Raw genomic sequence first — 23,023 nt, forward strand, 5'->3', positions numbered from 1 at the left:
ATGTATCCGACACTGAGTGTTTTGTCAACAAGAAAACTCGCGCTTACCCGTATATATATTGTACGCATTGTGAGAAGGTGAGGACAGCTTAGTTATGAGTCTCCTTTATTGAAAATGCAACATCAAATTATACATGTTTATTACAACACTGAGTATCTAAGGGTTTGTATTGCTTACAGTTTGTTTACCTGGGCAAATATTATGTTTGAAAATCTTAATTTTCCAAAGTTAATCTTTGCTTTACAAACTTGTTAAGTTGCAATCCTACACATATATCAATGAATGTGAATGAAATGTCGACCTCTTCTGTGTCACAAACTCAAAATCCTTCAAGCTTTACTGTTTATTGTGGCAATTGTAATTAATTTAGCTATTAATTCAAATTCCTCATGAACTATTTAGTATATCTTGTGAGACTGACAAAACTGAATTGGCTATCAGTTCCTGTTAAACAGGTGGTGCTCCGAGGTATTGTGATACAGATCAGATTAAAATTTCAATAACATAATTAATAACTATCTTCGATAATTATTTATCAGTATTGAGAGCCAAACGCAACATAAATGGTACCTAGTGATCCTTATGAGGTAAGAAATCCCTACATAAATGGTGCTCCGCGTGACACCTAATTGAATGTGGCAGGAAATAAGTAAATTAAGAACAAAATCAGCTGTTCTTACTAGAATATATAGATAAATATTTTTAAATCCCATTAACTTTAGAGAATGTATTGAAAAGCTCCTCATCCATATGTCTGTCCAGGACATGAGTCAGTACCAGTAAAATGTAAAGCTAATTGTGTTGTACTGCCACTGACTGACCAAGTATTGATTTGGGTCCTTTTAATGTGAGATAAGTGGGACGTCACAAATCACACAGGATGTCATATATTGTAGCCTCAGTTCAAAAATGTTGGTTGACATCATCCAGGAACTGGCATCGACTGCTACACTGGCTTTTATTTCAGGCAGCAGTTTGTCAAACTAAAACAACCCCCCAAACCCCTGGAAGAAGAAACAATTCAAATCTTTTTTTTAAGAGTTTTATTTGCCAAAAAAAACAACCCTAAATGACCAACATTAGCTAAATGAACAATATTAACAACATTAGCTAAATGAACAATATTAACAACATTAACTAATGAACAATATCAACAACATTAACTAAATGAACAATATTAACAACATTAACTAATGAACAATATCAACAACATTAACTAAATGAACAATAGCAACAACATTAACTAAATTAACAATATTAACAACATTAACTAAATTAACAATATAAACAACATTAACTAAATGAACAATATCAACAATATTAACTAAATGAACTAAATCAACAATATGAACAATCTTAACTAAATGACAAAAATTAACAAAATGAATTAATCCGTTTGGCTGACAAAACAGCAACACAGTGTGTTTCGGATTCTTTTACAGAATCTGCGGATTGCCTTTCTCATTTGTTTGAATCGTCCTGTGGACGTGGCGCCTGGCAGAGGCTGTTCTGCTGCCGGTTTAGGCGAGCTCTCAGGATGTTCGTCCTCAACGAGGACTTGGTCCTTGAGGACGGTGGCAGAGACCCTGGCCACGATGTCACTCAGTAACTCTGAGAGGTCAGCGAGTTCTGCTCCACTGTCATCAGAACTCTCAGAGGAACCCACCTCAAGAAGGTCCTCGTCACAGAGTTCTGAGACGATCACAAAGCTGCTATCAGACTCGGACAGCTGAGATAAGCCAGAGTCCGAGTCTTGGCAGTCCAGTTGGGCAGTGGTGGGGGGTTCTTGGGGCTGCACTAGTGCACTCACACTGTCATCCTCCAAGGGTCCACTTTGGGGGGGCGGCTGCTGGTACGACATGGCAAAGAAGGGATGTTCGAGTGCAGCACGGGGGGTCAGTCTCTGTGTTTGATCGATGTTTAAGAGACCCTTGAGGAGGTCGACCAGCACCTTCCTATCCTCAAGGTCCGCCTCATCCCTGACTGGATAGATCTGCATGAAGAAACAAAGTCAGGTCAGTGGATCGGCTCGGAGGCGGATCACAAACAAACAAACAGAGAGCCCGTTTACACCGCAACGGTGCTGGGAGCCACTGAAAATGCAACTTTTTGAAAACGTCTCTCAATGTGGAATGTTTCTGAGAATTCTCTGACGCCATTGATTTGTTGGCGAGGCGAAAACCAAGCCGCAGACAAAAAAACTTATTTCAGTTTTGTAACAAGGAAAATTACATAACCTGGTGAAATGAGCCACCGTATTATTTAGTTTATTCATAAATTGATATTTTCCTAGTTGTCCAGTAGTTAAAATGATTTACTTCAGCATTCTGAAGAAATGTTCTGTAATTCCACAAAACATTTCTTCTAAACATCAAGTTACTTGAAGGTTGTATGTGTCAAACCATTAAAAAAATGTATAGAATTTATAAATTACAGTCAGTAATGAAGGCGCCATTTTACCAAGGCGCCTTGTTAAAATCGATGTGACAAAGTGAAGAAGATGGAAGCAGTGAGAGAGCGCCTACCTTAACTAGATCATCCAGGCTGCGCAGCTGAAATAACTCGTTCTCCCCTTTTAGCGTCGCATTGTTGGCCACCAGGTATTCCAAATGTGTCTGCAGGAACAGAATTATTGTTATAGAAATGTTCAAGTCGGATGATTAAACCAAGATGAACCAGAAAAGTTCCTTTACCATCAGCCGCCATCTGGAATCGTCACCAGCCTGCTTCTCGGTGAAGAAGTATCGTGTGAAACCCCCCGCGGAGAGCAGGTGGTCTGGTGGCTGACCAAGTATCGAAACGATGCTCCTCATCTGCAGACAGAATCACAGACACATCAGCAGATGTTCCCACAAGGTTTCCAACTTCTTCGGGATATATGTTGGTACAAGCAGACCTACCATCCGATATTCACAGGTTACAGGAAAAAGGTTGTCAGCCATATAGAGGAAGGCAAGGATGCAGCCCACCGCCCAAACATCAATGGCCTCGGTAAAAGGAAGGCCAAGGGACACCTCCGGAGCTCTGAGGAGGAAAATGCAGGGGAGCTGAAGAACTGATCAACATGGAGCCTGTGACTGACACAGGTTGTGTGGATGAGACCAGGACGTGAACATACCTGTAGCCAAGAGGTTGGCGAATCATCCCAAGTGTGATGTCTGGGACCTGAAGGGCTGCTCCGAAATCCACAAGTTTAGCTCTGTACGGTCTGGTAGTAGGACCGACAAGCATAACATTGTCCGGTTTGATGTCCGTGTGAATGATGCCCAGTTGTTTCAGTGCATCAAGACCCACCAGGAGCTGCACAGACAAAGCATGAGAGGACAAACAGGTTAGCGAGGACACACTCACAGTTTCCTCTCCTGATCAGGCAACAAGAGATTAATGGAGCCAATAAGACAAACCTGTTGTGCAATGGGCCGGATGTCACACGGACTCAATGGTTTGTACTCCTTGAGTCCAGGTGGATCAACGAGGTCGTACAAATCCATGGACAATAGCTCGAAGGCCAAACATGTGGATTCCTCGTGCACAAAAGAGCCATAGTACCTGACCAAGTTGGTTTGGTCAGGATCCAGGATGCTAATAGCGTCAAGCATTGCCAGCTGGAGAGAACAAAGCGGAAGATGTGTGTCAGGATCCTCGAACAAATTCTGATGTTGAAGAATATGTTTGGATACAAAAAAAAAAAAACTAAGCGCAAGTAAAGGTCCAAACATTTACCTCGTTCTTAGCATCCTCCGCCATGGCTTTTTTGATGACCTTGATGGCGACGGTCTCGTGGGTCTCATTGTTCCTACAACGGAACACTTTCCCATAGCAGCCTTCCCCAACTGCCGCTATGACAGTGTAAACAGCGGAGGAGCTTTGGAGAAGATCTCCTTCTTGGAGGTTGAGTCCTGTTAGTGTGGAGAAGAAAGATTGTTTCGTATGTGTGTGAGAAACCATGGATCCTGGACAAAAATGTGTTTAATCATCTAAAATGTTCGTCATTAATGAGAAATTTAATGTGCAAAGTGTGGTGAAAAGCAACAGGAGCTGAAATACACAGGAGCATTGAAGAAAAAAATGTTTTAACTGTCGCAAATTGCAACAGGAAAAAAAGGCATATCACGTATATTTGAGCAAAAATCCATGATAAAACTGTAAAAACATCTTGAAAATCAATTCTTAGTGTGTTGTAGAAACTAAAATACAAACAGGGAAACTTTGATAATCGAAAGAAGCAAGAATCAAGTAGTTTCAGAAAATCGAGCATGTTTAGCTCGATTTTCTGAAACTACTTGGTTTGACATGAAACGAGTCCAGAAGTATTTTCCACGAATTATCTGTATTTTTGTCATTGTCCAGAAGGATGCTCTGAACTGCTGAGTGCTAATTTACATTGAATAATCAAGGCTGTTTGTTAATTTGTTTGGAGGATGTTACTCACCTGAAGACGTGTTCTCTTTTTTCCTCGTCTTAGGAGTGTTGAAAAAGTTGAGATTAAATCTCCAAACTTTTTTTGACAGCATTTCGAAATCTCACTGTTGTCGAAACAAACTCTTCTCTCACAAAAACTTTGCTCCGACCGCTCAGCTCTGACCTCTGCTGCCGTCTGTCGGAATCACCGGAGCTGCAGCTTCTGGGTTGCCAGGCAACCAAAAAATGCTACCACGCAAAGGACTATGGGATGCGAGACTTCTCACGAATATGCAAATGAGCTTTGACCAGAATAATAATAATAATGCTATATAATAAAAAAGTTGGACTATATAGTCACTATAGTTTCCATACGATTTACTTAAATAACGAAGTATCAAAACATTCAGCTTTTTTTTTTTAAATTTATATATATATATATATATATATATATAAGGGTTGATCCGTGACCATTACATATTTCTACGGACTAGTAGACATTTCCGATGGCCAGTCCCTGTGATTTGTGCAAAACTAGAAATTCACGATCCAACTTATGGAGATTTCAGATCCATGAAGCGGCCTGCTTGACGCTGGAAATTCCCAGGTACCTTGAATGCACCGCAACGGTGTACGAGCGAGCTATACCGAGCTGTTAGTCCTGTTTCGAGGCGCGGCCGAGCGAGTTGCGGAGCTTATGAAAGTTTATCAGGAATATCCTGGTGAGTTTTTGTACCGTGTGAAAGTTGATTTAAGTTATAAAACCAGTCGGGGTGTGACTTTTGTTGAGAAAACGTTTTCATTCTCTGTTGCTACAGTTTTAGCATGGAAATTCCCAGGTACCATGAATGCACCGCAATGAGCGAGGTGAACGGCGCTTAGCGTGGCATCAAAACAGCTCGTTCCTCCGCTGTAAGCAGGCGATTCACACCTCTGTGAAGCTGCGTCATTCTCCGCGCTAAACTCACTGAACATAGTCCCAATCATTTGTGTTGCGTTAGAGCTGGAAACATTCTGTTGGTGCTGCGTTGATAAAGCATTTCTCCAAGTGATTCTTAGGTTTTAAAGATGGAACTAGTTTTTACGAGATGATGACGTCACGCAGACCCCCACGTTGTCCAAAGTGAACAAAATAGTTTGTACTGCTTCCTTTTCTGACCTACTACTAACCTCAAGTTGTCTTTTGACAGAATACATGCATTCATTCCTACATGTCATACTTTGCATTTGAGAGGAGTTTATTATATCCTAATATATAAAATCAACAATAACGATAATAATAATACTATTAAAGCAAACAGAGCGACTGCAATATAGGTAGCAAGTTCCTGAAGCTGTCCCTCGATCAGACACCTGAAATAAGAACATTTCAATGTTCATGAATTGTGCTTCAAAACTTGTTTTCAAAATATTTCAGTGACAATGAACTGGATACACGTTTTGTTAGTTTGTGTTCTACATTACTGGACTCTGTCATGCATCAGTTTTGTGTCTTTAATGGTGTACTCTGGTCACTGAATAATGTCATTTAATGTATGATACTTCAATAAATGTTTTGTCTAAAACTAGTTATTAGTTCTCTCGTATTATTTTGTACATATAAACAAACATTATAACAACTGGAGAACTTCAAGCTGTTGTTGCACGATGTGCAGAAGCCATTGTCTAAGCAAAATGTAACCCCCCCCCCCCCCCCCCCCAGCAGCAGGCAGGTTATGGGGGGGGGGGGGGTGACTACGTCCTGAGCTGTTTTTCCAGTTTTTTGCCGTGCACCATAAGAAAACTCAAGGATGATGCACCTGCAACACAAATTATTTGTCAGGAGGTCGGCTGGGATCTCCCTTAAGAGTGGGCGGGCCACAGGTCTGGGTGGTCCCGTTCCACACCTGGGGCCAATTCCAGTCATCACCCTGCCCTATATATATGTCCTGTCTGTGTTTATTCATTGTTGGTCTGTTAGTCATCCATGTCTTGTCCGTTCTGTCCAGTGTTTTGGAGTCATGTCTGCTGTGCTCCTCAGGTCGAAGAGCGACCTGCAACACGTCAGTCTGTATAGTCATCTTCAATAAAAGACTTGATTGAACTCAGCCTGCCTCCAGACTCCTGCACTTGGGTCCTGGCCGCTATCCGTGACATTATTGTGTTGCAGTTGCACACAGTTATTTCTCTGATAGTAATTTTAATATAACATGAAACTTTTTTGTTTGACAATATATATTTCACTTGGTGCAGGACTAGTGCAAAGTGTGCAGGACTGGTGCAACCCATGGCTCACTAGTCCACTCGACGAGTAGGGGGGAAAAAATAAGATCTGTCCCTGAGTATCCTTTTGCCTTCAATCAGAATGTGAAAATCTTTTCATAAAGACTTAAAATGTAATGGTATTGTATAGGCCAAACCAGCTGACAGCATTATTGATTATGCTTATTTCACTGATCTCATTTTAGAGAGTTTGCTCAGCAACATGGCCACTTTTTAAACTGGATATCTTCCTGCTGCAGCTGGTAGAAGAATACCAAAGGAAACTATTGTGTAATGACCAAAGGTTCTTGATGTCTGTGCAGGTGCAGCCGGCGTGCTTCACGGTCCACGCCGTGGTGACGTCCTCGGACCTGCAGTTTGACTGCACCGAGGTGGACTTTGGCTTCTGCTCCATTTCAGAATCAGTTAAGAGCAGCGTCCACCTCACCAACCTCTCCCTCTTGCCCCAGGACTTTGGCTTTGTGGGTCATACATATGATACTTTTGACCAAATCAAATCACATATTCATTGTCTCACAACTATTTGCAGGATTATTTTCAAATCGAAGGCCCATACCATTTGCCCTTATCAGCTTTTAATTCGTTCTGTAGTTTTTCTTCACATTAAGATGAACCCCACAAGCAAGTGGGGAGTCAAAAAGTGGATTATACTCTTGCTGTTCCTCTCCACGGAAATCTTTAGTAAAATGCGAAAGATTTATACATTCTGAAGAGAAACAAGAGTTTTCTGAAGTACAATGCCTCAAAGTATAGATCCCCATTCATAGTCATGCTCTCCTCTTTCATGGTTCATGAGGAGGTGTTTGGATTACCGGACTGAATTTCATTTGGAAATCCATTATAGTTTCTGGTAAGTTTTCAGTGAATCATGAACACCATTATGGTCCAATCACTGCAAGGGTTGTACTTACACATTGTATTACGGTAATTTCAACTCTAACGGCCACGTCCCGAGCTTGAGGAATTTTCTTAATCCAAACATTTGTTGAAAGATTGTTCTCACAATACTTAAACATTTCCACCTCAGATCAACAATTCTTCTCTCTTTTGCATTTTGTTTATTTTTGATCTCATAATTTATTGTTCAATAGGAGACCTCAGTCATACGTATGGTACCTTTGACCAAATCAAGGGACGTCTTGGTTATCTCACATCTTATTTGCATGAACCAAGGAAGAAAGTGTTCAAGTGACTGGACCTTGTTAGCATTTACTATATTCTTTGGTTTTACTTCACATTAAGATGAACCCCACAAAGCAAGTGGGGAGTCAAAAATTGGATTATACTCTTGTTGTTCCTCTCCACGGAAATCTTTAGTAAAAGGCGAAAGATTTATACGATCTGAAGAGAAACAAGAGTTTTCTGAACAATAGTGGCTAAAAGTATAGATCCCCATTCATGGTCATGCTCTCCTCTTTCATGGTTCATGAGGAGGTGTTTGGATTACAGGACTGAATTTCATTTGGAAATCCATTATAGTTTCTGGTAAGTTTTCAGTGAATCATGAGCACCATTATGGTCCAATCACTGCAAGGGTTGTACTTACACACGTATTACAGTCATTTGAAACTTTGTGGCCACGCCCCTAAATTGAGGCATTTTCTTGATCCAAACATTTATTGAACGATTGTTCACCCAATACTAAATTTTCTACACTACTTTCTGTGTGCTTTTGATATTTGATCTTATTAATTTATTGTTCAATAGGGGACCTCAGTCATACAAATGATACTTTTGACCAAATCAAATCACATATTCATTGTTTCACAACTATTTGCAGGATTATTTTCAAATCAAAGTTTTCAGCTTACTATGTTTACTATGTGCGTGTGTGTCGTAGGAACAGTTAGCGAAGTGAGCTTTCGGAGCAGGTCCAGCTTAGGTACAAGCGCTGAGTTAATTACCAATAAATGCAACAGGTGTTCAGCATGAAACGGAATTCCATGTCAAGCTTCCTGACTGCTGTGAATTGAAGGAGTGAACCTTCAAGCCGAGTACAGCTTCGGCCCGGACCAGAAGTTAGTGTCCCGACCACGGTCTGGAGACTGGAACAGGAGAGACTAACATCTGTAATTGAACTATATAAACTGTCCACACAAACAAACTACCAACCTGATATGAAGTGCGCATTCCAAACTCGAATACTTTGGGGAAATCCACACAAGAACACAGACTCAAGTAAACGCACTGTTTTTGGCTGATCATCCACTCAAGGTGGCTTTTTAGACACCCCAAAATATATATATATGTTTTTATATATAAAATACTGGTCCCAGAGTGGCGGCATTCTGAAACCCCTAGAAATAAAGGATTGTAAAACTGAATCATACTCTTGTTCCTTTCCACAGAAGTCAAAATATGTGTTTGAGCTGCATTGTATTTTCAGGTCATAAATTACATTTGTTGACAGACCCTTCTCAGAAATCTTTACTTTGAAAGTGATAGTGCAAGTCAATACTACCTCCTTTTTCTTTTCTTTTTTTTTTTTTAGTTCCAATGCGAATGCGTTCTAGTGAGGACCCTTCTGGTGAGTGTTCTTTAGGAGGACATACATTTGTTTTACTTGCAAAGATACAGAACGCCCTGTAATCGTCCAGAATGTTTCTTGTTTTTGTTGTCCATTGTTGTGTTTCTCTTTATAAGTGATGAACCCCAAATGATGGCTATGTTGTTGTGCTCACCCTAACTGAATTGAAGTGAACTTCTGAGATGTTATTCATCAGACATAGCCACCAACCAGAATGTCTTACTTGTCCTTTGGAGTATTTATGTGCGTGTTTATCCCCGTGCACCTCATCATACTGGCCAGTTGGATCATTGAGTCATCCTTTGGCCTGAACAGCTCAGAATAGCTCCCATGTCCCTGCTTCTATTTTAGGTCTCGGGTGCTTGCAACTCTGGGTGTGTATGTAAGCATGTTTGGAGGAGGGTAACAACGCTGGCAAGACCACCTATCTTCCTCCAAGTCCGTCGCCCCCTCCCCCCGGCCTCCCCCCTACAGGGCAGCTCGGGTAGGCCAAATCAGCACACAACTGACACACAAACATAGTGAGTCATAGGAGGGGTTGGCAGTCGGGGGTCCGACAGTTGCTCAGTGACGAGTTGGATCTTACAGCGAAACCCAAACCTTTCATTGGCTTCGTAACCATCCGAGACGATACTGGATGTATTAGCTCACATTACAGGGTTCAGTTTGTCACAAGCCGTCTCCTGCTGGACTTGTGTGGCTTTTTGATGTGACTTATTCTTATCGTGGGTGCCGACCTATTTCCTGGCGGTCAGGCGTGTGCTTGTGAGAAGGCTGCTTCAACAAGAAAGAAAAAGCAGGCTCATAAAACCCAGCAGAGCTTTTGTTCATGGTGACAGAAGGTAGGTGGAAAGAGAGGGTGTTCTGTTCAAGCAGTGGGAACCAGTAAAACGCCACTGCTCTACTTTGGTGTTTGAGTGAAGTTTATCAGTAAACATCTCAGTTCGACAAATTCATCGATTCATTTTGTCAGCCTGTTTTATGATTTGCCCCTCGATTCACATTCCAGCAGCTTTGTGCTCTAATAATAACTCAGATAAAGCAACTATCCATGTGACCTGTTGTTCTGTCTTCCAAATAGTTGAATCTGTCATGTTGGGTTTTTTTGCATTTTAACATGAAGATACATACATGTAACCTATTTCCTAACTTTAATCACAGACTATCTAAAAATTTGGTCATGCTGTTGTCACCATTCTTTCAGGCAATTTACAAGTCACATGTCCAATTATTAAACATATCGCATGGGAAATTTCATATACCCAGATAGCAAACAATAGTCAAAACAGGTATCTCAACATACATACAACATACATTCTATTGTGTGCAGCCAATTTCTAATGTGCAATTAAGTTGTCCACATAGACATATCAGTTTCAATCGAGCAACCTTGGATGGTATTCAGAGCATATGTCATGAATCATCATTTACTATCAGTTGGATATTGTAACCCTTTGTTGCCTCTGTGTCTCAATCACCAATATCAACGCTAGATATGTACATAGAGTGGTATAAGTGGTATTTAGTTTTCATGGTAACAATAAATGTTATGATCCTGGTTATGTTTGGATTCAAAGCAGAGTTTTTCAATAATGGCACCTGTTTGTTTCCATGGTGACGATATCAAACATGTTTAATAATGTCACAATCTTGCTGCCTGTTTAGATACAAATAATCCTCGCTGAGTTTCAGAAGACATTTATTTGTGGCTATGAGAAGTCATTAAAATCTTTTTATTGTAGATCCAAGAGAAAGAGTTTGCAGATGTGTTGGCATGACTAAAGAATAAACATCTACAGGATTAACAACGCTGTTAATTTGAAATCACATTAAAATATACATTTTGAAGTCATCACTGCATGGATGAATGATGCAACTTTAAGTAGATACTCGTCAAGTGTCCTGACCAATCTGACCGTATGTACATCTTCACCATTCTTTTTCTCTCCACACAGCAAAAGATGTCAAGGCCTCCTTCGTCCCAGACTACGCCTCAGTTCTACCGAGTCAGCGAGCGAGATCTCACAGAGGTGGAGCTCCATTCGGTGGACTCCATCAATGACTTGCATCGAATGCACCATGAGCACGGCCACAAAGGTACACACACTAAACTATCCTCAACACGCATGCGTGCACGCAATCACATGCAGACAGTGACGTCTCTGTGTGTGATTTCAGGGATGAGGCCTCCCCGACCTGCATACACGCCCTCCCAGAATGGCAATCTCTTCACGTGTGATATGACAGCGCACAATCAAAGACGCCGTCCAGTCAGCAGCAAATGGCAGAGCCGTCTGCAGGACATGTTGACGCCGAGCTCGTCACGCGCTTACGCCATGGGCTGCGCCATCGTCACTTTACTGCTGCTCACAGTGTTTCTCATCTTCTATTTTCTCGGTGAGACGTCATCTTGGCCTTTCATCCTGATCTTTCCTGGAGTCTAAGTGATGCTGTCCTATTCAGGCCTTGGTCACACGACACCGTTTTCAAGTTTCGTAGTGTTTTGGGGGTCGGTTAATACGACAACGAAAAAAAGAAGAAAAAAAAGCAGCTCCCAAGATGTAACTTCATGAAAATGTTCCGAGTTCATCTCCATGGAACTGAGGGAAAACAGTATTTTCCTGTTGCCAGGAAAAATGGGGAAAAGAATAATTTTGAAAACGCTGCTAGTCTGAAATGCTGGTAAATACTGTAGTTCTTCTGCACATGCATGAGTTGATGGACAACAACAACAATGGCAGCCTCCAGAGTGGCATTACTCCCAGTCCATATTCTCCTGGGACTCTTGAGTTTTATATTGGAGTGAGAATCGCAATCCAACTTGGTTGTCTGTCCATACGAATGTCTGTGTACTCCCATTGATAATGTTCATACTGTATTGTTCTCTGCTGATGTGTGTGTTGTTTCATTAGAATAACAATTTAAATCATACATAGAAACTACATCGTTTTTAGGAATTCTGCAGTTTCCATGTAAATGGACACCGTTTTCAAAACATCGCCATGTGAACGTGAAACCTTCCTAAAACATAAATGCGTAAACTCTGTGTTTTCACTTGAAACATTGGCGTCAATTTATCTTTCACATAGCTTCAGTATTATGTAGCTAAGAAACTCAGTAATGTTCAGTTTTTTTGTGAATCTACAAATTTTGATGATGATTTATGTATTTTTGTGTTTTTCATCCAGTCCAGCAGGGCGGCGCTATCCACATGCTGACAGAGGCAGTAAGGGAGAAAGAAGCGGCAGCCACAGAGCTGACACTACTAATCCAGGAGCTGCAGGCACTGAGACACAACTTGACCACGTTGAGACGAGCGACATGAGGAAGACATGCACAGGAAACGACACTGTACTCGTGCACCGTCCGCACATTTCACACGGGAACGGAGATGTTTCTAAGTGCAAGGGTGTAAAACAGCGTTTACAGTCAGACCTTCTTCTGTCACACACTTGTCGAACCATACGAGACAATGATGGAAGATTTCCTGCATACCTTTCCAGTGCGTCCTGCACACCGATTGTTTAAAACAGACGGATGAATTAACTTTATTTTTTTGAAGACAGTGTCATTAAAGTTGAATGGCCGGTTCCGAATGAAACGTCACACTGTATCACTGAATGAATTGTATCATTGATGTACCAATAGTGGCTGATAAAGTGTGTTTGTGTGACTTAAACTTGCACCCGCTGTTTCTGTATTGTTCAGTTGGTCTTTGTGGGATACTTCATGTTCATATAAGTCAATGGTTTGACAGACAAAACTGATTTTGACCTTAAACAAAGCTATAACGTGGATTTGAATGTAAACATTTTATTGTAACGGAGTATCCAGTTTTAAAGAACAATCTGTTCGCACGTTGCACTGAACACTTCTCACCAAAGTGAGAATATTTCAATGCCTTTCAATATGTAGTTTTGATGTTCAGGATGTGCAAAGCCTTCACTCATAGTTGACTGGGACCAGCTTCAATCCCACACAACCCAGAGCTGCATCAAGGAGCACAGACGATGAATAGACGGATATAAAGCTTGGAATTTTCATCCCACCTTGCTTCTATGTTGTTGATGTCTCCTGTAAAAATCCTCTGTTGTGGTCGAAACACATTACAAGCCAGCTCTACGATAGTCAAGATATCGAGAGCAGTAATATTTGTGGACAAATGGTGAGAGTGATAGTAAATAATCAACTGGAAAATAAAAACCTTCTTCATCCCATTCCTGATCCGTCATCTCTTTCTACAGTCATTTTTTAAACTGCAGCAACTCAAATTGACTCTCACCTCTGAAACAATATTCTTGACGACCAGCTTCAGGCTGGTTTCTATCCTCTTCAGCAACGAACCAATGAACTCTTGTTTGAGGCTGACTTCAGACTTTTATCCATCCTCTATCTCCTCGGTCTGAGCACAGCTTTTGACACCATCTCCCATTCCGTCCTCCTGCTCAGTCTGCTATGTATCCAGCACATCCCCGGACGGGTTCAAATATTTGTATATCTTTCATATACTAGACACCTCCACTGTCAGCCTCACTCAAGAAGCCCCTCAACAGGTTTCTCTTTCTGAATGCTTTATTTAAAAAAAACAATTTAATTAATTTCTTTTGATTGATGCTGGAAACCTATTTTAACCTCAACTGAAAAGAAGCAAAATCAGGAAAGAATAATAACAAACTATATCAGTTTTAGCTCAAAACAGAGGGGGAAATTACTTCAGACTTTTCAAGTTTCAATGATATTATTATAACACATTTTATTAATAAGTGTCTTTCAAGACACCTAAGGTCATTAGACATAATCATTGAATGTTGAAAGATGAATTAAAAACACATTTATGTTTCATTTAGAGAGGAGGAAACTGTGTTTCGTCTCAGTGATGCTTAATATTAATGGACTGAACCTTAACAGACAGGTTTGGGTGAGTCCTCTCATCGCCTCTTGTCTTCCTTGTTCTTCTTTCTCTGCTGACATTTCTGCCCCATCCAGCCCGGGTAGCACCGACACACGTAGTGCTGATTGAGGACCTTTGTTTCTCGATCACGGCCACCAGAGCCTGAAGAAAGCCTGTGACCTGAGCTGTGGCGTCTCCTGACGCAGCGTCCGTTCCCCCGACAGAGCTGCAGGCTGCAGCGGGAAGTGTCGGACCTCAGCGACTGAACGTAGGGACCCAAAACGTTGTGGATGTAGTCTCTGAGAAGAATACACTGTTGCTGGAAGATGACAGAGGAATGGGGGGGGGGTTGGTTACAAACAGGCACATATGTCGAATTCACACATCTTCTAAAGTACTTCTCACACCATGGATTTGGCGAATTTCAGTTCTCCCCACAGCACGACTCCAGCTGCTCCCAGGGCTGCGCTCTCTCCGAGTGTGTGCTCTAAATCTGTCTGCACACAACAAACACACAAGCCTTGAAGGGGCATTCCACTGACTTGCATTTATTTCATGCACACATACTTAGAATTTATCCATGACCGCTGGTTGCTTTACCTTGAAAATAATTACAATGTCACCAAAAAACAAGTAGTCAGAGCGATATTCCTCATGGGAATCTTGATTTATGTTATCCCAATGGATGGATTGGATGGACATTGCAGCTGCTGTGTTTGAATATGATTAACAGTATAAAGTGTACTTAAGCAATATATATAAGCGCTATATAAGTGACATCAAAAGAACCAATTTTTTCTGTGGAGATTTCACATTGATCCCGCCTGAAACCTGAGCCTAACTGTGATCATAACCTACACATTGAAAAAACTAAAAGGCACATAAACCAGTGGGGAACCCTAATGTTTAATAAACGGATCCCAGTGTGATTCCAACTGGGCTGAATTTGTAAATAGATTTTATAATAACCAATAGATCATGCAAATTATTCTTAGTTCCAGCATTTATATGAGTGCATTTTGAGAAAGTTGTTTAGTATTTAATAAACTCTTCTCACAAAGAAATGTTTATTTCATATATTCATTCACTGTGGTTTTTTCCCCCTGTGATTTTTCTGTTGATAAAAGCCTGTCGCTTCCTTGGCCACACGATTTCTGCCAAGTCTTGATATTTCACCACCAGCAATGAAGTAGCTGCTTTTCACTGCTGCATTTTGGCAGCGTTGATGCCATCCACCATCCAGTCCTGGTTCTCAGTCCTCAGGATTACAAACCATTTTGGTTGTCGGGCAAAAGGTCCTACCTCATTAAGAAAGGTGAGGGTATGTGTGAATGCCAGCCTGGCGTAGGGAAGAACAGGCGTGGTGTGGTTGTTGTCATGGTGCCAAACTGATGCTACCCTCAGAGCCTCCAACAGCCTGTGTCTGAGCCAAGAAGACAAAACGATCCAACAGGAATTCAACTGTTAGCGTCATAAGTGCTTATCATACCTAACCAGAGCCAAATAACAGGTCTTGTTTCATCGGGGTCGGGGGTTAGATGTTTGTACCTGATCATCAGAGCTGCATCTGGAGACCCGGCCAGCCTCTGTGGCAGGTAGATGCTGGGGTACAGAGCAGTGGACTGAGTCCACAGCATGGACAGCCGGTCATTCTGCTCTCTCGTACCCCTGTGGCAACGCCCCGTGTAAGTTTGATCTGAAGACGCACAAAAAATTGTTTCTTCATAGGTTAGAAAGAAACGGCTCACATATAAATTGAAAACAATTTTCAGATGACGCTCGAGCTACCCGTCTTTCTCTTGTGCGTATTGAAGCAGCTGGGTAAACCATAAAACCCCCAGAGTCCTTTGGGTCGATCTCCAACCGCGAACCGCAGCGTTGCTTCCATGAACCTTTGAGCACTCCCCTCAAACTCTTTCCTTGACACCACCGTCACGGCCTCCTCCGACAGACCCGGTCTCCTCTGCCTCACCAGCAGCTTAGAAAACCTTCGGTACTTCATCTTGGAGCCGAAGTTCGTTTCCCAGAGCGGCCGCCACTCCTCCCAGTCGATGACGGCCATGCCGGTGAAGTTGGGCCGCAGCCAGGCGGAGAGCTGTGTGGCCGTGAGGGCCAGGTGAGCGTCGAGGTCGCCCAGCTGAGGGACTCCTCCGTTCACAACCCCGCCCTCTCTGGAGAGGTACGGATACAATCCCAGGCGGTCGCGGTAGAAGATGGACATTTTCTGGAAAGGCAAACGCATTTGAAAAGTGCTTCTATTTCAAAAAGGCCTTCTGGATTTTCACACCCGACTCAAACGTGCCTCCAACCATACAAATGAGTCACCTGTCCCAGGAAGCGCTGCTCACTGTTCTCCACAATATCAAATTCGCCCAGGTCCAGGTGGACGCCGTACCTCCCGTGACAGCGAGCTGTGGGCATGTTCCACACCACGACGAAGGGCCGGCTCCGCAGGAGTGGACCAACAGGAGGGACGGCGTCGCACTGGAGCACACCCTCATCGGTGGAGTGGTAGGGCAGGGAAGAGAAGAGGAGGAGGATGGAGAATCGGAGAGGGAGATGAGACAGCGCCATGGCTGCTCAGCCAATGAGGCGTCCTTCCTGATGGGAGAGAAATATTGTCCAGTAAGACTGTGGTTCTCAACATCGCTTTTCTTTTCCCACCAGATTCCTTCTGAGTTCTGATGTGTCTGGACTCCAGAGAGTCGGGGGAGTCAAGAAAATCCATTGGGAACCACCATTATAAGACTCTTGTAACAAATTTGAGAGAAAAGAAACACACGTCAAATAAAGATTTCAATAAACTCTCTTTATTTCTTCATACGCCACTTTAAGTAAGTCATCAAAGAGGCACTGAGGCTGAAATGAGCAAAACCTGGACAGTTCAACAGTCCTTCATGAGGCTGATACGGAGAAACACACAAACAAAAAGAGTGTTGAACCTAACCTACCACTCTGCATAGTTTGAGAAATACAGTCACCCTGAAATAACCTGGGCATAGAAACAACATGCAAACTCCATTTCAAAACAAAGGCATCTTGATCAGCAGGTTGAAACCTGGAACCGTCTTGTTGAGTCAAACACTGTTCGCTCCCGATTGACTGCATTCATAACAGTAAAAATACTTTCTACTGTAGGCACATTCAGTATTGCAATCTATATACACTGTATATATTAAATAATTTGTATCACATTTGTTAAAAATGACTTGCGTATAGGGATAAGGACTTTAAGGAAACAAGAAATTAAATGACTAGTCAGCTATTGATTTAAATTTTCACTTCAGTCACAAGAGAATCTTTCATTTCCTTTCCCAATTAGACGCCAAACACTCTCAGCTGCAGAAAGAATTAAAATGAATATCCTCCGAGACGTGAAGTGTTTTAAATTAAACTCCTTCTGCAGAGCAGTTTTGTCAATGAGTTCATAAATATTCACGAAATATTTAGCCTTGTTCAGTTTTTGGAACCCACATTGAGTTTTAAAGTGTTCAACTTACGTGTTGAGCATCATTTGTATTCACCTCATGAGAGCACAGCAAACACGGCACTTCTTTATCGCCTCATTCAAAACAAAGTTAAAAAAAACTTGACACAATCAAGTAGTTATCAATGAGGATTTTCCACATCAAACTCTGAGGACCGTCGTCATGCCAACAGTAAACAGACACACAAAACGCACGGAAAAATGTCACTTTTCACTTCAGATGATTGTCATGTAAACAGTGCTTAAAAGTTTTAATCAAATTTTTACGAGAAAAAAGGTTTAAAAAAAAAATAAAAATTCCTGATGACATTCGTTTCACGAGTCAGGGTCATGTGAAAAACGTTGGTTGTCTCCAGAGGGTGAAACCTGAACATCAGAGAGCCGTGAGTGAATGTCAACATGTACAACGTCTTCGTTTTGGCAACACAGTTCAAAGTTTCAGTGTTTATTTCCTGAAGTCGTCTGAGAGCAGTCAGTGTGTCTGTTGGTCTTTCTATAGCCCGGGGTCATCAAATGTCCTTCTGCATCCAGTAGATCGGAACTCCTTTAGCGTCTCTGTAAGGAGTTTCAGTCAAAGTCTGAACCACAAGTTGCCCTGCTGACTGAAGAGGAGGAGGAGGAGGAGGAGGAGGGACGGGAGGTGGAGGTGCTGGGTTTGAAGGAGGAGGAGGAGGAGGAGGAGGAGGAGGAGGAGGAAGAGGAGGAGGCGGCGGTGGGATTGAGGGAGGAGGAGATACACCAGAAAGAAGAGACGCCCCTTCAACATAAACGCCTCCGTCATCTTGCGGCGGTCGAGCTTCAGGCATTGTGGTTTTCGACGCGCTCACCTCCCCACTGGGCATTTTGGAAAATCTCAGCAGCGTCTCCATGGGAACGAAAGCCGTCATGGCGCCGGCGTTCTGCACAGGTGTGGACAGCACGAAGCCCAGGTGGGCGTAGAAGTGCTGCTTGTCGTGCGTGGTGAGGCACAGGCGCCCGAAGCCGCGGCGTCGGGCGTAGCGCTCCGTCTCCTCCATCAGGGTGCGGCCGAAGCCCTTCCCCCGCTCCGACTTGGACACAACGACCGACTCGACGAAGAGGCAGCCGGCGTGGCCCACGACCCGGGACAGCCGGGCGTGTCCCAGCAGCCTCTCCGTCTCCCCGCGGCCCCGCAGCAGAACCAGGCAGACGGGGAACTCGGCGCAGGACTTCTGGAGGGAGTGGACGCGGGCGGCTCGACTCCTCTGCCACTCGGAGTTGACGAGGTCGGCGCAGGGAACCAGCAGGTCCGGGCGGCGGTGGATCGGCGCGGCGCGGATCGTCCCTGCGCTGTTTGGCTCCTCTTCGGCGTCGCGACCTGGTCCGGGCTCTTCCGACTGACCGTCTTCGGGGTCAACCTCGAACCTGCGACGACCAGGGTTTCAGTCAGTCCTCATTCAAGCGTCTACAACATCCCGGACATGCAGGTCCTCAATGTGTGCTGGTCGACGGTATCGGTTTGGTTCGACAGGAAAGAAGAATCAAATCAAACCAGAGACGCCAACCTGCTGTTGATCTCGGGCCTCATTTACAATAACAACAATGCCGGGCCTGAAGAGTCATGACTCTGCCCAGATTCTCCCGGGACTCGGTAGTTTTATAGTTAAGAGTCACATGGACAAGCAATCCAACTTCGTCTAACTTACAAATATCTGTGTACGCCCCGTAGCGTATTGTTCTCTGCACGCATGTCTGTGTGATTTCATTAGAAATACAACAACTCGTGGCCTGGCATGCTAACGGCATTGTTTTCAGCTTTTCCTCCATTGCAGTGTAAATGTCAAAAACATAAAAAGGAAGGGTTTTCACTCGAAGCGCTGTCGTGGAATCGGGGGTCTCAGACACACACGTGGAGGACGACAAAACTCTTGATCTCTTTCTGTTCAACCTTTACAGAGTTTTGGTTTTGGTAACTGTGCGATAAACACTAATTCTTGTACAGTACAATGGGTCTTTCAACAACCTTTTACAGGTTTGGCTCATGTATGAAATAAAAGAACACATCTCGAGGTATAATTGTGTAACACACAAACATCCAGGCAAATGATGACAAAGGCTCTGCTGATTTGAATACGAGAGCCCTGATTCAGAGGATATATTTTACTGTTCCATGCTGTTCTGGAAGCAGAGTGATTTGTCCAAAGCCAGAATCTCGTCTTTAAAGTTAAATTCTTTAAACTCTACAATAACTCTTTTTAACTGTTCAGGATAAAGGTCTCATCTGTTCTGGCTGCATTATTAGAATCTTTCTTCTAATTTGTGTTTTCTTTTTTTTAACAGCGTCTTCAATCTGAATGTGGAAGTGTTGTTTATCTGTCACAACTTACCATGAGGTTAGTTCCCTTAGTTTTGTCAAAGTGCTGAAACCACACTGTGAAAATACTTAGCAAATGTAAAACTAATACTGACACATGATGCAGATGACACACCATTCTTAGTTTATTATTACAGTGGCATGGACGCGTTACACTTTTTCCATTGGACGGATTAAAGATTGAGGTAGTTTTCCCATATCAGTATAGATTTATAGTGTGTGTGTGTGTGTGTGTGTGTGTGTGTGTCCATCCTGTGAAATACTGGCATGAATATAAAGCAAAACAACATATGGATGGATGGAATATACAATTACACGTCTAAATATAAACCTCGGTTTTAACTTCATGGTTGTGTATCTCCCATTAAATTCAAGTTCTTCTTTAAAAATTCCACATTAATTTTTCTCAAATCAGAAAAAATCTGTAAATTAAAAATCCCTTTCAATCACTAAAAACAAAGAAATTGGAGAGAAAAAAAGAAAAAGAACTGTGAGTTACATTTTCCACTTTGAAATGACAACTTTGTTTTTGATTATTATTTATATTTGTTTAAAATCTTTACTTTAATATTGTGTTACAATTTATACTGCTTACGAGAATCACACAGCGCTAAAAGAACAAGAAAGTGGAACTGATTTCATATTAAATTATAAACAAACATTGAAATACTCCTTTTTTGCCAGTTTAGAACCTCGAGGAAAACCTGCAACATTATGAACAGCCTGCAGTCATTTACTGTTTGACACATGTTTTTTTTAAACAGCATAAATTAACTTACCAGGAGAACAATAAGCTGACGTTGAATGAGACTGTCGAACTGTTATGAAGTTGTTCATGAATTACTCAACGTCACCTCTCGCAACAGGAAACAAGACTGATAACGACATGGTACATGGAGGGGAAATAACTTGTCCATTTGTTGCAGGTTTTCAAACTAACCTGGTGTTAATTAATAAAATTTGGGGGTGTCTTCCCGAATTCATCATAATAAAAACCATTTCAGTAATAATAGTTAAGGAGATGTGGTGGTTTGTCGATAATGAATGAGATTTGTTCGAGGATTTCCCTTTAAAAGCAATATATTAAATAAATGCTAGTGGGGATATGTATTTCTGTTCTGATTCCTTTGATTTAATCACAAGTCACATTACATCTATTACAATATCAATACTAAATATGATAACAAATGTTGAGTAGATAAAAGGACATTAAACCAAAAATATTAATAAGATCAGTTATTTATTCACTGATTGAATGAATAAATGAGTGTTTCATTCATTCATTCACAAGTAATGGCAACAACACCAAAGTGTTAATTTTCAAACAAAAGAGTGATTCATTAATTCTTTCTTTCCTTAGTTGTAACTGATACACCGCAACCTATGGACGGACCAAACCATTCTTAGGAGGGGGTGGCTGGGGGTGAATCTTAATCAATAAAGTTATAACAGTGTTTATAACTCTTAATCATTCATTCTGAACTGTTAAGAATTGTTTAATTTCCTCACACGACATACTGAGAAACAGTTTTGAAGAAGAGTCAAAACAATACCCCCGCGGATTTTTGCACTTATAAATAGTTTAATGGTGTATTTATATTTTCTTGCTCGGGTGGAAAAGTACCACATTGAGGAAGAACATTAGATCGTCTGTCTCTTGTTGTTGGCAGGATCAGTCTCTTCTTCGTGTTTATTGAATTAGAATCATAAAAACCTTGATAAATAGTAAGAGATCGCTGCATTAAGTTTCACATCGGCGTATGCGCACTGCGCACAGCGAAGGCTATCAAGTCAAGAGAGTTCCCGTCTCCTTCTCCGAGGTGGGTCGGTTCAATTAGAATATTCGTAATTGTGTGGAATTTGCTCAATGGAGACGATATAATTAACACATATCCACAAACCTACAATGTAAAGTGTAATGTTAACAGGTGATATGCTTGTATGAGTTTATAGATAGCTTGATTAAAGTTGTAAACGTTGTTTTGGATGTGTTTTAGCTCCACCCCCTCGCCATTTCCATGTCAGGCAATAAAACGGAGCTCAGATAAACGCGTTTACTACAACGCGAGGATACCTACATCGTTAAATCCTGGGCTGCTCCTCCTCCCGTGACAGGCGGGTGGCTTGGCGGCTGCGCCTCTCCAGTCAGCTCCTCGGCGGGCCTGTCCTCCATGTCTGACCCGGAGGAAGTGCTCCGACTGCGTCCAAGCGTTGCCAGATCAGAATGACAGTTCCCAGCCCAATCACATCTTAGAACCCGCCAATTCCAATAAAAACCAGCCCAAACCACGAAGTTGTATGTGCCATGAACCAGCCCAATGTATTGTTTCCCCACCTGACGTAAACAAAAACAGCTCGATTGGACGGAAAACCGCCCAATCTGGCAACACTGACCGCGTCTCCGTGCGTTCTGTCAGTCGGTACTGCCCTCCTGTGGATGGGAGGCACATCGCAATAAAGCAGGTCGTTATATTGGCGATACGGGATTCATGGCTTGTTTTCCTCAGTTTGCATAATTACAGCGGAATGCAATAAACAAGCAGTCTGCAGAAGTAGAAAGCTTAGTAAATCGGTACGTGCAGTATCATATTCATGTATGTCCTTAAAAAAATAAAATAAAATCATTTTCACACCCTGATACGATCATTACACGTGATGTTAATTTAGTCTCGTGGCCACGCCTCAAACTTCACTAAAGAGTTTTGTGTTAAACTGCAACGATAAAAGCCTTCATATCGACACCAGAGCCAAATGCACGACGTAAGAGAAGCTTTGGAGTTCAACGTTACACGTCGACGCATGCGCACTGCGCACTGCGAAGAATATAAACACGTCAAGAGAATTCCCGTCTTCTTTTCCGGTGCAGATCGGCTCGAGCAGACGCTTCAGGTTTATACGGATTAGGTATTGTTTTGTAAATTAGACGATTTCAGAAGGAATAAAAAAAACAACCAAAAAACCGTGAAATAAAATTGCAAATATGTACATGCGCAGTATGACTCCTGTAAAATACTTCAGGCACGATGGCCAAAACCGGTCTGCAAGAGGCTCCATTCCGGCCGTCAAACCACTAAACAAATTGAAAAAAAAAATGTTTTAAAACAATTTTAATGAAGTCAACAT

The 23,023-nt window shown here is 42.2% G+C and overlaps 3 protein-coding genes across 3 annotated transcripts; 1 reads left to right on the plus strand and 2 right to left on the minus strand.

The window, feature by feature from the left end:
- The first annotated feature begins 9,730 nt into the window (after positions 1 to 9,730).
- On the plus strand, positions 9,731 to 13,407 carry LOC308130272 (uncharacterized protein). The gene is made up of 4 exons (XM_080496519.1): positions 9,731 to 10,032; positions 11,146 to 11,287; positions 11,369 to 11,587; positions 12,379 to 13,407. The coding sequence occupies exons 2-4, from the start codon at positions 11,152 to 11,154 to the stop codon at positions 12,513 to 12,515; spliced, it is 492 nt and encodes a 163-aa protein (XP_080352645.1). The 5' UTR covers positions 9,731 to 10,032; positions 11,146 to 11,151; the 3' UTR covers positions 12,516 to 13,407.
- Positions 13,408 to 14,118: 711 nt separating this feature from the next.
- Positions 14,119 to 16,655, minus strand: hyal3 (hyaluronidase 3; the record flags this gene model as incomplete). Its single annotated transcript, XM_080496855.1, has 6 exons — positions 14,119 to 14,400; positions 14,489 to 14,578; positions 15,384 to 15,504; positions 15,630 to 15,777; positions 15,870 to 16,305; positions 16,407 to 16,655. The coding sequence occupies 6 exons, from the start codon at positions 16,653 to 16,655 to the stop codon at positions 14,119 to 14,121; spliced, it is 1,326 nt and encodes a 441-aa protein (XP_080352981.1).
- Positions 16,656 to 18,040: 1,385 nt separating this feature from the next.
- On the minus strand, positions 18,041 to 22,065 carry naa80 (N-alpha-acetyltransferase 80, NatH catalytic subunit). The gene is made up of 2 exons (XM_080497047.1): positions 21,979 to 22,065; positions 18,041 to 18,951 (listed from the first exon to the last, which is right to left on the minus strand). Coding segments are annotated over exons 1-2 (876 nt in total). The 5' UTR covers positions 21,981 to 22,065; the 3' UTR covers positions 18,041 to 18,077.
- Between the last annotated feature and the right edge of the window lie 958 nt (positions 22,066 to 23,023).

The sequence above is a fragment of the Blennius ocellaris genome (assembly GCF_963422515.1).
Source record: "Blennius ocellaris genome assembly, chromosome: 5".
In the NCBI taxonomy this organism is placed as follows: Eukaryota; Metazoa; Chordata; class Actinopteri; order Blenniiformes; family Blenniidae; genus Blennius; species Blennius ocellaris.

Coding starts and splice junctions, on each gene's coding strand:
- LOC308130272 (XM_080496519.1), top strand. CDS start 11,152: ATGTCAAGGCCTCCTTCGTCCCAGACTACGCCTCAGTTCTACCGAGTC. Junction 11,288..11,368: donor CCATGAGCACGGCCACAAAG/GTACACACACTA, acceptor GTGTGATTTCAG/GGATGAGGCCTCCCCGACCT. Junction 11,588..12,378: donor TCTCATCTTCTATTTTCTCG/GTGAGACGTCAT, acceptor TTTTTCATCCAG/TCCAGCAGGGCGGCGCTATC.